At 43.0% G+C, this 13,146-nt stretch overlaps 1 protein-coding gene across 1 annotated transcript in view; it reads left to right on the top strand.

The window, feature by feature from the left end:
* LVRN (laeverin) overlaps nt 1-13,146 on the top strand; it is a 73,227-nt gene that overhangs the window by 22,498 nt on the left and 37,583 nt on the right. The window contains exons 3-5 of the mRNA XM_039252603.1: nt 1,234-1,373; nt 5,931-6,057; nt 12,698-12,852. Of these exons, the coding sequence (XP_039108534.1) occupies nt 1,234-1,373; nt 5,931-6,057; nt 12,698-12,852 (422 nt within the window). The remainder of the gene's footprint in view (nt 1-1,233; nt 1,374-5,930; nt 6,058-12,697; nt 12,853-13,146) is intronic.

The raw sequence follows: 13,146 nt of genomic DNA, 5'->3' as shown, positions 1-13,146 counted from the left end.
CACTTAAAGTGCCCATGGATTTGGTCCACAGTCCAGACTATTCAAGATACTGATTCAGAGCAAAGATGCTGTCTTTAGACCTTCCTAATGTGGCTTGTTTTTAAATGTTTATTTATTTATTTTGAGAAAGAGAGAGACAGAGAGCACAAGTAGGGTAGGGGCAGAGGGAGAGGGAGACAGAATCCCAAGCAGGCTCCACACTGTCAGCACAGAGCCCGATGCAGTGTTCAATCTCACTAACCATGAGATTGTGACCTGAGATGAAATCAAGAGTCAGACGCTTAACTGACTGAGCCACCCAGGCACCCACCGTTTGTTTTTAATTGAAGTACAGGTGACATACAAGATTACTTTGGCTGCAGGGTATACACCACAGTGATTCGATAATTATGTAACATTATGCAATGCTCACCAAACAAAGTTAGGGCTTTTTATTTCTTTTTTTTTTTTAATGTTTTATTTATTTTTAGGAGAGAGAGAGACAGCGTGAGCAGGGGAGGGTCAGAGAGAGAGGGAGTCACAGACTGAAACAGGCTCCAGACTCTGAGCCGGCAGTCAGCACAGAGCCCGACGTGGGGCTCGAACCCACGAACCACGAGATCATGACCCAAGCGAAAGTCGGATGCTTAACTTACTAAGCCACCCAGGCGAAAGTTAGGGCTTTTTAAAAAAAATTATTTTTGACAGAGAGAGAGAGAGAGAGAGGGAGAGAATGCATGTGGGGAAGGGTCAGAGAAAGAGAGGGGAAACACAGAGTCTGAAACAGGCTTCAGCACAGAGCCTGTGAGATCACAACCTGAGCCGAAGTCAGATGCCTAACCAACTGAGCTGCCGACTGTTAATGACAGTCTTCTTCATGCTGTACATTCTTTCCCCATAGAATTGATTTTGTAACCTGGAAGTTTGAGGCTCTTGTTTTCCTTTACCCGTTTTGCTCACCTCCATAGCCCCCTCCCCACTGGCAACCACCGGTTTATTCTCTGTATTTATGAGTCTATGTGTGCTTTTTTTTTGTTTGTTCATGTGTTTTGCTTTTTAAATTTCACATGTCAGTGAAATCATATGGTATTTGTCTTTCGCTGACTTATTTCACTTAATATGGTTTTGATAGGCTTAGGGGTACAGAAATCCACACTGGTAGACCATGGGTGACAATTGACTCCTCATATTGTTTAAAGGTAGCTATTGTTGCTTAGGTTTAACAATGATTTGGACTTAAATCAATTTCCATAGGTCGGTCTGAAAAAAGAGATGTGAATGGAAGTATCTGGACCATTACCACGTTTTCCACCACACCCCACATGCCAACTTATTTAGTCGCGTTGGCCATATGTGACTATGACCACATCAACAGAACTGAAAGGGGCCAGGAGGTGAGTGAGGAAGATTCTGAAGGTAAGGATACCTTCATACTGGCCGCAGGTGGTTCATCCATTCTCTCTGCATCCAGGGGTTTTGCCTGCATATCCCATGGTCACCTCCTGGTGGTGCTGACTTTTCCAAGCCCGTTGAAACTCTTAGGGTGGCTTTGCAGATGAACCAAGCAGTTCACCCTTTTGGCTCTGTAGAAAGGCTGCTCTCAACGTATATTCTGAGCCCCCTCTTCCTGGGCTGTTGGCACCTTTCAGAAGACAGGGGAACTGTCCAAGAGTCTGGCACCTGATACAGCCCAGGCATCAACCAACCAGAAGGGACACCAGCTGGGAACAACTGTAATGGCAGACGTGGTGCCTGCAGGTCAGGTATCGCCCCATCTAGAAGAAGCCCTGCTGGGTTCCTCAACTCTGAGACACACGGCCCCTCCCCAGAGTTGTATGAAGTGGGCGTTTTTCACCCGGTTATACCTTCATCACAAAATAATCCTTTAGGAATGGGGCACCCAGGTGGGTCAGTCGGGTGGGCGTCCAACTCTTGATCTCAGCTCAGGTCATGATCTCATGGTTCGTGGGTTCGAGCCCTGAGTAGTTGGGCTCTGTGCTGACAGTGTGGAGCCTGCTTGGGATCCTCTTTCTCTCGCCTCCCTTCTCTGTCCTTCCCCCACTCTCTCCTTTTCTCTCTCTTTTTCAAAATAAATAAACTTAAAAAAATAATACTTTACGAAAAATACGAGGGTTATGCTGACAGTTCTTTACATGCTGGTTCACTGCCTCCTCTGCTGTGTGGAGGGAAGTACGGCCAGTTGCATAGGCCAGGTTCTCGCTTGCCAGATGGACTTTACAGAGCTGAGGAAAATCAAGCCCCCACAGTCCCATCTGAGACTCTCTCCCGGGCCCACCCCAGATCTTCTAGGCTTGTCCCACTGACTTGTGGAGATAAGGAAGCTGTGGATGAGCCAATTCTGTCGCCAGGGGGAGAATCGCTCAGAGCTGCTCCTCTGAAAGATGAATTAATAAAGCCGTGTTAGATGCAGACTACAGCTTATCTTCCTCAACTGTTGGCTCCAGCCTGGAGAATCGCTAGTAGATCCTTGACTTCCGCAGACAGAACACAGGCCAAGTCAAACATTTAGGACATCTACCAATAAATCTCGGGCAAGATTTAGTTTAAAAAAATTTTTTTTTAATGTTTCTTTTTTTGAGAGAGAGAGACAGTGTGAGCAGGGTAGGAGCAGAGAGAGAGGGAGACCCAGAATCCAAAGCAGGCTCCAGGCTCTGAACTGTCTGCATAGAGCCTGATGGGGGACTCAAACTCACAAGCTGTGATGTCATGGCCTGAGCCAAAGTGGCACACTTAACCAACTAAGCTACCCAGGTGACCCCTCAGGCACAATTTAGAAGCCCATGCTTTGGGCCTGGCATGAAGGAGCAGAGCCCTGGAGCTAATGAGTGACCCAAGGGGGCACGTCAGCATCCCCATCTCAAGTGATTGTTGATCTCAATGCGGTTATACAGCAACCGCGTCTTATAAAAAAACCGCGTCTTTATAAAAAGGTCAGATCTGTTTCTTGGTGAAAGACAGCCCTGCAAAGAAAACCAGCTGCCTTTGGAGGCAGAGACGAAGTGGAACATGCCTGAGAAAGTCATGTTCTTAGCCAGAGAATTGAAATTTGGGATGAGTTTATCAGCGGAATGCTGCATTTGGCTGTGGCTCAGCTCTGCAAAGGGAAGGAGTCTGCCATATTCTCAGCGGAGCCAGAATGTGCTCTTGGAATAGCGTCCAGAGTATATGTGGAAAAGTTGCTTATTAACTAAGAGATAGAAATTTAGTAAAATTGAAGATGTGGTTAATCCTTCACATGAGGATAAATGTGGAAACGTGTAAGTAAGGTTGGTATGTATGTATATATATGTACATATATATATATATTTGTTGTTTATTTTTGAGAGAAAGAGCAAGATCGAGAGAGAGAGAAGGAGAGAGATTATGAGTGGGGGAGGGGCAGAGAGAGAGGGAGACACAGAATCTGAAACAGGCTCCAGGCTCTCAGCTGTCAGCACAGAGCCCGACATGGGGCTCGAACCCAGGAACCGTGAGATCATGACCTGAGCTGAAGTCGGTCGTCCAACCAATTGAGCTCCCAGAAAAATCACATATTTTGAACAGAGCTTAGCACACACAGGCCCGTATAAAGATACTCCTGTCATAGGTGGTGAGCTCTGCTGTGTTCGTGAAGGACCACAGGAACAACACACTGGCGTTCTAGGTGTGGTTTTGAAGGAACTTTGGGGCCGCATCTCCAAAGTGTTCCTCACTGTTTCTTGTTCCTGGCGGCCCTGCTGGGGGCTCCCTGCCCCTTCTCACACAGCTTGCAATCTCCATCACTTGCCTCCTCTTTCGCTTATAGAATGGTAGTTTATGGGAGGAGCTTTGGAAACTGTCAGTGAAACGTACAAAGGTTTGATTATTTTCCAAAAGGTTACAGTGGAAATGCACATGTCTTGAATGTGGGCAGTGGGGACTCTTCTTTCTACCCAGTAGTTTAGGCTTTGGTTCAGCAATCTTCCCCCTGCCTCCGGAGTTAGAAACTGGGGGAGGAGGGGAGAAGGTGGGTAAGTAGAGCACAGGGCAGGGCTGAACCCTGGGGCCTCCTTTCCAGGATAAGGAGGCCACTGCAGCATGGGGGAGGCCGAGGGGAACGAGGTAGGAGGCCTCAAAAACAGGTGGTTGCTTTTTGTGAAACGGGAACATTCCTGAAGACCTCACGTAATGCAACATTCACATAATTCAAGACAAATTTTCCAGCAGAAATAAAAGCAAAGTAAGGTGGATGTGTGCTCGGGCTGCAGCAATCTGCAAATATCGTTGCTCTGCTTTTCATTTTCCTAGCATTCTCTCTAATGCTTTGCAGAGAACCCTTTCTCAGATGGACCGTATGCACATCAGGGAAATTACCCTCATGCTCTCCTTGCTAACTTTTGTAACAAGGTTATTGAGTTTCATACACGGTCTGTAGAATGAATGCTAGCAATTCCATTAAAAAGGGCTCCAGTGGGAGCACCTAGGTGGTTCAGTTGGTTGAGTGACTTCGGCTCAGGTCATGATCTCACAGTTTGGGGGTTTGAGCCCCGCGTCGGGCTCTGTGCTGACAGCTCTGAGCCTGGAGCCTGCTTCAGAATCTGTGTCTCCTTCTCTCTCTGCCTCTCCCCGGCTTGCTCTCTGTCTCTCAAAAATAAATAAATGTAAAAAAAAAGTTTTTAAAATAAAGTGCTCCAGTGGTGGTGTTGTGGGATAGCAAGTGATTTCATATTAAAATAATAACGAATGGTAGAACAAGAGCAAAGTAGCCACCAAAATTGCACACGTAAACTCCCGAGTCCCCAAACAACACCATGATTATATTAAACTAACAAAACATGACAAGGCTTTCTCTTTACCTACTAGAGAGGAAGGGTCATAAACAGAATATCATTCACTTGTTCAACAAATGTAAAATCATAAGACTTTTGGTGAACTTGTTTAAATTAGGGGAATTATTGAAAATGTTGAAAACAAGATCGCACTGTTAATTATCTTAGCCTTGGAAACATCAGCAAACCATTCTAAATTTGCACAATTCAGATGTGTCTCATATGTACCGTATTGCGTAAGCCCGGCTAACTGCACCATTCTGTTTTGGAACACTGGAAATATATCCTAAACAGGGAAGCAGGGGTCTAAGGTGCCCTCTTACTCTAAGATAGAGTCTACATTTTCTGTGGGGGTAGATACCATCCCACCGATTATTTCTGAATTCCAAAAGTTACACAAGCTGTGAAGAAGAAAAAAAAGGAAATAACATTCTTTCCAGAAAACTGCTCACATCTTAGTGACTAGCCGTTTGGACTTTCTCCAGAGCATGTATACCTTTTCAGCTGACCTTTAAGAATATAGATTTGAACTGAGTGGTTCTATAGACACACAGATTTTTAAAAAATTTTTAAGGCTTATTTATTTTTGAAAGAGAGGGAGCAGAGGGAGAGGGAGACACAGAATCTGAAGCAGGCTCCAGGTTCTGAGCTGTCAGCACAAAGCCTAATCCGGGGCTCGAACTCAGGAGCTGTGAGATCATGACCTGACCTGAAATTGGACATTTAACCAAGTGAGCCACACAAGTGCCCTGACTTCCTTATGATTTCTTAAAAACTAGCATTTGCTTTTTCATTTCGCTACCTTACTCTATTGCAAGTTTACAGTATATGATACATTTACAAAATATGCATTAATTGATTGTTTACATTATCTACGGTAAAGGCTTCTGGTCAATGGGAGACTGTTAGCAGTTAAGTTTTGGGGGAGTCAAAAGTTAAAGTTATATGCAGATTTTTGACTGCATGGGGTCGGTGCCCTTAACCTGCATGTTGTTCGTCAGCTGTCAGCATTTCAACCGGTAGCTTCTTCTGGACAGGTAAGTCTCTGACTCTAGAACATCAGGGAACTGGCGCATGCTGGCTGTGTCTTGCCCAAGTTCACTACCGCATTCCCTAATCACTGATTAATTGTTTTTGATTCAGATACGCATCTGGGCCCGGAAAGATGCCATTGCAAATGGAAATGCAGATTTTGCTTTGAATATCACAGGTCCTATCTTCTCTTTTCTGGAAGAGTTATTTAATATTAGTTACCCTCTTCCTAAAACAGGTAAGCCGTCTTCTGTTCCAATGCAATTGATTTTCTATTATTGGGGGCCCTGGGTCAAGGTGAAGGGTACACAGACGAGCCTCCAAGGACCCACTGTCACCATTTAGCTGCTGTTTTGGAGGCAGCCCTGTGAGTGTCCCATCTGTAAGATCTACACCTTCCCGAACACAGAGGAGCCTGTCTGCTATTTCTCTGTACAATGTCATGTGCCTGCAGATGTTCTCAGGATTTAGATTCATTGCCAGCCTCTCCCCCTACAGAAACTGCTCTCTCTCTCTCTTGCATTCTGTCCTTTCCTCTCCCAGTGCAACTGGGAACACTGTTCCGGATCCTTTTAGCAGACCTACAGGAGTTACTCCATTTCCTGTGAATAAGGTTTCTTTCGGTCGGTGGTGGTTTTTGGGGGGTGGGGTTTATCTGTCTGTCTTCTTAATATTCTTTAGCTGTGAGTCACTGAATTAGGACATGGGGGTCCTTTCTGTTGTATAAGCTTGGAATCGCATGTGAACACTAAATGATCCTTGAGGACATATGTAAACATTTTGGTGCTCCTAGGTCTGTACAGATCTGCTCTTATAACTGTGTTGAGCCCCTCGGCTCAGAAAGTTGTCCAGTGTCTTCTCTGTCTCCACTGAGGGTATCGTGTAAATGTATTTTGTTCCTCTGACATGTTCTGGGAAGTCTTGGAAAAAGGGTGCTCTGTCTATACCGGCTGATGGTGGAAGAGAGTAGGAGGTAATTATCCGGGAGCTCAAGCCTCCTGAGCACCTGCAAGCCAGGGGCCTGGGCACTCTGGGGAGTGAACCAGGCTTGGCCTATCAGGGATCCTGGAAGACAGGGATCCTGTCCTTTTGGGAGTTGGAAGCATCAGAAGCCTGGGCTTGGAGACTTCTGTGGCTGGAGGATCTCACGATGACACTTGTCTAGGTGAGAAAAGTTCCATTTGTCTTTATTTATATAAGGAACGGTCCAGAGTTACCCTCCATTCCCTGTTCTGTAAAGCACCTCCTCCACTTAGTTAGTCTCCTGGTTATTATAGCCATCCCCTCCGCCCCATGCCCCCAGCCCTTCCCACCACCATATGCACCTCAGCAGCCCTCGCCTGGCCTCACCCCCTCCACTTGGGCCCCCTCAATTCCGTCTTCCACACTGAGGCATGGTGGATCTTTGCGTAGCAAAATCTGACAGCCATATTACTGTAATATTACATATTGCTGTCCTGTTTAAAACCTCTCTGTGGCTTCCTGATGCCCTGAGGATAAAGTCCAAACTCTGAACCGTGTCTTTACAATAGCACATCTCTGGCCAGACTCTCGGGCTGTTGGCAATTCCTCAGAGTTGGAAAAATGCTCTAGCATCTGCTCCGTCCCCTCCTCCACCTTCCTCTTCTCCTTTCTCTTGGGCTCTTGCACATGGACTTTGTACATCCTGCAATGCGGTTTACCCAACTTGTTAATTCATATGTTTCTCAACTCAGTGCCCCATCCTCCAGGAAGCTTCCCCTGATTCCCTTTTCCTCATGCTTCCACAACATCCTATGTGCCCCTCCATTTAAGCTCTTGACTTAACTAGATCCTGTCTCCCTCATTAGATCAAGAGTAACTTGGGTTCAGGATCCAGCTTGTCTTTGTCATTATGCACACAAAGCCTAACGACACTGCTTCTTCCAAAATGGTAGACAGTAACCTTTTTTTTTTTTTTTTAATGTTTATTTTAAGAGAGAGAGAGAGACAGAATCCGAAGCAGGCTCCAGGCTCTGAGCTGTCAGCACAGAGCCCAACGCAGGGCCCGAACCCATGAACCTTGAGATCATGACCTGAGCCAAAGTCAGATGCTTAACCAACTGAGCTATACAGGCACCCCTGGGTGTTAGAAGATTTGAATGGCAACTTCTAAGTTTTAATTATGCTTTTAACTTTAAACAATAGTGTTCTAACTATATACACTACACAGGCCCACATGATTTGTATTTTTGTACCAATGAAACTCAGGTACAATGTAAATCATGAAGCCGTGAAATAATGATCATAATTAATGAGAATCTACTGAGCAAATACTGGTGCCCTATTACTTTTTTAGGTGCTTTTCGAATGCAAAAGAGGTAGGTGGCTGGTGCTCTCTGTTTAAGTATCTGAGTTGGGGTGATACCTTCAATATGTAGAAACAAAAGCAACAAATCGCCAAGTAAGGGGAAATGTACTGGCTAAGTAAAAGTCTTAGAAGAAAGATGGTTAAGAACCAGTAATGGGAGTGGCCTACATATATAAAGAACAGCTACACGTAAATAAGAAAAATACAGTAGACAAAAATAAAAGATACCTGGATAGATGTTATACAGAAAAAGGAGCACATGGAGCTAATAAGCTAATGAAGAGATAATGAACCTCATTAGTAATCTGAGAAATGAATGTCCAATGCCATGGGTAGGCCCCATTTTATACCTATTCACTTACCAAAAGGAGGCATCTGACAGATGCCAAATGTTAGAAAATGGAAGGGAGTATCAGTTATTACAACATCTTTGAGACGTATTTATTATCTTGCAGTGGTGATCATTAAAATACCTTAAAACCCAGGGGTGCCTGGGTGGCTCAGTCAGACAAGCATCTGACTTGAGCTCAGGTGATGATCTCCCAGTTCTTGAGTTCAAGCCCTGCTTCGGGCTGTGTGCTGACAGCCCAGAGCCTGGAGCCTGCTTCGGATTCTGTGTCTCCCTCTCTTTCCGCATCTTGCCTGCTCACACTCTGTCTTTCTCTCTCTCTTTCAAAAATAAATATACTTTAAATTTTTTTTAATTAAAAGAAAGAATACCTTAAAAGCTAGTAATTCCATTTCTAAACATATCTCCAAGAATTGATCCCTTATGTACCAGAAGATGGGTGCAAGAATGTTCATAGCTACAATTTTTATAATAGCCCCAGACTGAGGGCAACCAAAATGGTCATCGACAGGAGAATGGATAGATAAATTACATTTCATTCACACAATGAAAAACTCTCTAGCATTGAAAGTGAAACTTTTTTTAAAGTTCAAAAAACCCCTAAACATGAGGTGCCTGAGGGGTTCAGTTGGTTAAACATCCTACTCTTGATTTCGGCTCAGGTCATGATCTCCCAGTTTCTGGGATCAAGCCCCTTGTCGGACTCTGCTCTCCTCTCTCTCAAAATATATAAATAAACATTAAAAAGCCCCACAAAACTTGAGGATAGTGATGTAACCTCTGGAAGAATACCAGATTTAACCTCTGAAGAATCAGTTGAGAGGGAGCACAAAGGAAGTTGTAAGTCAGCGGTTCTCAAACTTTAACATGCATTGGAACCACCTGGAAGGCTTGTGGAAATGCAGATTGTTGCTGGTGCCCCAAGAATTTCTGATTCAGTATGTCTGCAGCTGGTCCCAGAAGTTCCATTTCTAATAAGTTCCCAGGTGGTGCTGATGCTGTTGATATGAGTTCTTAGTAATATTCTCAATTAAGGGTTGGTAAACTATCAAATATGGCCCACACTACATTTTTCTGTATGGCCCGTGAACTAAAAGTGGTTTTTACAGTTCTAAATGGTTTTAAAAAATCAAAAGAAGACCGTTTTGTTGACACATGACACTTATATGAAATTCCGATTCCAAGGTCCATAAATAGCCAAAGTTGGACGCTTCAGCAACTGCGCCACCAAGGGGCCCCTGCTTCTTTATTTTTAATGAAAATGGAATTGGAGTTTGAGACTATTCTTTGAATGACCTTTTTTTTTTTTTTTTGGTTTGTTTTAAAAGGTTGCTACTGTATGTAGCAACATGGTCCAGATAACTAAATATTCTTCTGTATTGTCATTTTTATTTTATTTTTTGAGAGAGAGAGGGAGAGAGCATGCACATGCACATGAGTTGGAGAGAGGGACCAAGGGAGAGGGAAAGAGAGAATCTTTTTCTTTTTTTTTTTAATGTCTTTTATTTATTTCTGAGAGAGAGAGAGAGACAGTGTGAGCAGGGGGAGGGTCAGAGAGAGATACACACAGAATCCGAAGCAGCCTCCACGCTCTGGGCTAGCTGTCAACACAGATCCTGATGCGGGGCTTGAACCCACGAACCATGAGATCATTACCTGAGCCGAAGTCGGACTCTCAACAGACTGAGCCACCCAGATGTCCCGGGGAAGAGAGAATCTTAAGCAGGCTCCATGCCCAGCGCAGAGCCTAAAGTAGGGCTCGATCTCAGCAACTCTGAGATCCTGACCTGAGCCTAGGAGTTGGATGCTTAACCGACTGAGCCACCTGGAGCCCCTGTATTGTCATTTCTAAAACATAGAATGCTTGCAAATCGATTTGACAAAATAACTTATTTAATCCTCTGTGGTTAAACATTTGGACTAAGTCTGTCCCCTCCATTTTGAGTTACTTTAAAAACAGTAAAGAAAACATAAGGAATGTTTTCAAATACCCATGCTACTTGCCCTAGTATCAATTCCAAAAGTTGAATGACTTAACCAAAGGGTAGTTTAAATAACTTTAAAAATTGTTTTAACATTTTGCTAGAAAGATTGTAGCAGTTCACACACTTATCAAAAGGCTATATGTCAGTTTTCTTTTACCTAATTATTAATAATACCAATACTCACAGTACTGATTATTATTCTCACACATTTGAAAGATTAAGTTATATCGTTGTTTTAATTTTTGTTTCTGATAATTATTGAAGTTGAATGTTTCAAGTAAGATTTTTGGCTATTTCAATTATTTCTTTAGTGACCTGTTCACATTTTTTAAAAAAATTTTAATTTGTTGGTGTTTTTTTAAATATTAAAAAAAACCATTGTCTAGTTTTTTTGTGATATATGCTGCAGTATTTCTCCCAGTTTGTGGCTTGCCTTTCATATTTTTTTGCAGTGTCTTTTGGTGAACTAAAATATTTCATTTTAACTAGACCATTTTTGGGGCGCCTGGGTGGCTCAGTCGGTTGGGCGTCCGACTTCAGCTCAGGTCATGATCTCACGGTTCGTGGGTTCGAGTCCCGCGTCAGGCTCTGTGCTGACAGCTAGCTCAGAGTCTGGAGGCTGTTTGAGATTCTCTATCTCCCTCTCTCTCTGACCCTCCCCTGCTTATGCTGTCTGTCTGCCTGTCTCTCTCTCTCAGAAATAAATAAAACACTAAAAAAAATTAACTAGATCATTTTTTTAGAGCAGTTGCAGGTTTATAGGAAAATTACACAGAAAGTGTAGAGTTTTCCCATTTACCTCCTCTCCTCCCCACCCCCAGTCTACCCTACTGCAAATATCTTGCACTAGAGTGGCACATTTACAATTGATGAGCCCATATTGATATAGTATCATTAGTTAAAGCCTGTAGGTTACATTAGGTTTCATTCTTGGTGCTGGACATTCTAGGAGTTTGGACAAATGTACAATGACATGTGTCCAAAATTACAGTGTTCTACAGAATAATTTCACTGCCATAAAAATCCCATTCTCCACCTATGCATCCCCCCTCCACCTCCCCAGAGTCCTGATAACCACTCATCTTTTTCCTGTCGCTCTGGTTTTACCTTTTCCATAAGTAAAACCTTGGATTGTGAGTAACTTGTTCTTCTAGTGTTCCTCCAGATGAGCAAACATTTCTCATGCGTTTTAACTCGATAAACGAGCGATGTCTTGCAATACGAGTCGTATGTGATGCCGAATGTCACAGGATCACAGCTGAGCCGATGGTTCTTGAAATTCGCTTCATATACGGGTGCTCTGGATTACCAGCATGTTTCTGGAACAAGTTATGCTTGCAAACCGGGATTTTACTCTATTTGGAATGGTAACGTGTATAGCTTCTCCCTACTGGCTTCTTTTACTTAGCAATCTGCGTGTAAAGTTCCTCTGTGATCTCTCATGGTTGGATAGTTCATTTCTTTTTATTGCTGAATGACACTCCATGGTGTGGATGGATATACTGAAGTTTGTGTATACGTTCACCTGTTGAAATCTGTCTTGGTTGCTTCTGATTTTTCCCAATTACCAATAAATCTCTATAAATATTCATTTGCCAGTTTCTGTGGACTTAAGTCTTCAACGCATGTGGGCGAATAACTTCAGAGCTCAATTGCCAGACGACATGGCCAGCCTTTATTTAGCTTTATAGGAAACCCCCAAACTGTCTCCAAAGTGTCAATACCATTTTGCCTTCCCACAGCAATGAAGGAGAGCTCCTGCTGTCCCATATCTTCTCTAGCGTTTGTCAGTGTGTTTTGGATTTAATCCATCCTAATAGTTGTGTAGGAGCATCTCGTTGTAATTTGCAATTTTTTTATGACACTTGATGTTGGGCATCTTTGAATATGCATATTTCCTTCTCGCCTATCTTATGTAGTGAAGTGTCTCTTAAGATTGATTGTTTGCCAAATTGGAAAAGTTTGTTTTTTTCTGGGGCTGTTTTGAGTCCTCTGTACAGATTCTTTATCAAAAGTATGTGATTTTCAGATGTCAAAGCAATTTGTTTTCTGGATTCTGTCTTTGGTATTCATCTTCCCTCCCCTCAAATTAAAAATATTCACTTGCATTTTCTTTAAGGAATTTTATGATTTCATTTTGAGATACTTTTATCTGGAAATCCCAAACTTTTTGGAAGAGATGATTTCATTTTTCCCTCCATTTAAATCCACTTAGATATAATTGCCTTGCCTACTTTTGACAACAGTGCAATGGAAAATTGGGGACTATTGATATTTGATGAATCATTATTGTTGATGCAACCAAACGATCAAGTAACAGACAAAAAGGCTGTGATCTACTTCATTCTCTCCCACGAGATCGGACATCAGGCATGTGGTAAAATGTTCTTTCTTATTTCACATGCAGGTATTCTCCAGCTGCTCTACCAAGGATACCAAAAACCAAACCAAAACAAAACAAAAAAACTCTATTGTGCATCAGATTTCTTTCATTTATTAATTAATTAATTCATTCATTCATTCAATATTTATTTATTTTGAAATAGAGAGAGAGAAAGCAGGGAAGGAGCAGAGAGAGTAGAGAGAGAGGATCACAAGCAGGCTCCACGCCATAAGCTCAGAGCCAGATGTGGGGCTGGAACCCACGACCCTAAGGTCCTGACA

Source organism: Hyaena hyaena, unplaced genomic scaffold (assembly GCF_003009895.1).
Source record: "Hyaena hyaena isolate Hyena2069 unplaced genomic scaffold, ASM300989v1 scaffold_431, whole genome shotgun sequence".
Taxonomy (NCBI): domain Eukaryota; kingdom Metazoa; phylum Chordata; class Mammalia; order Carnivora; family Hyaenidae; genus Hyaena; species Hyaena hyaena.
This window is presented reverse-complemented; position numbering and strand designations above follow the sequence as displayed.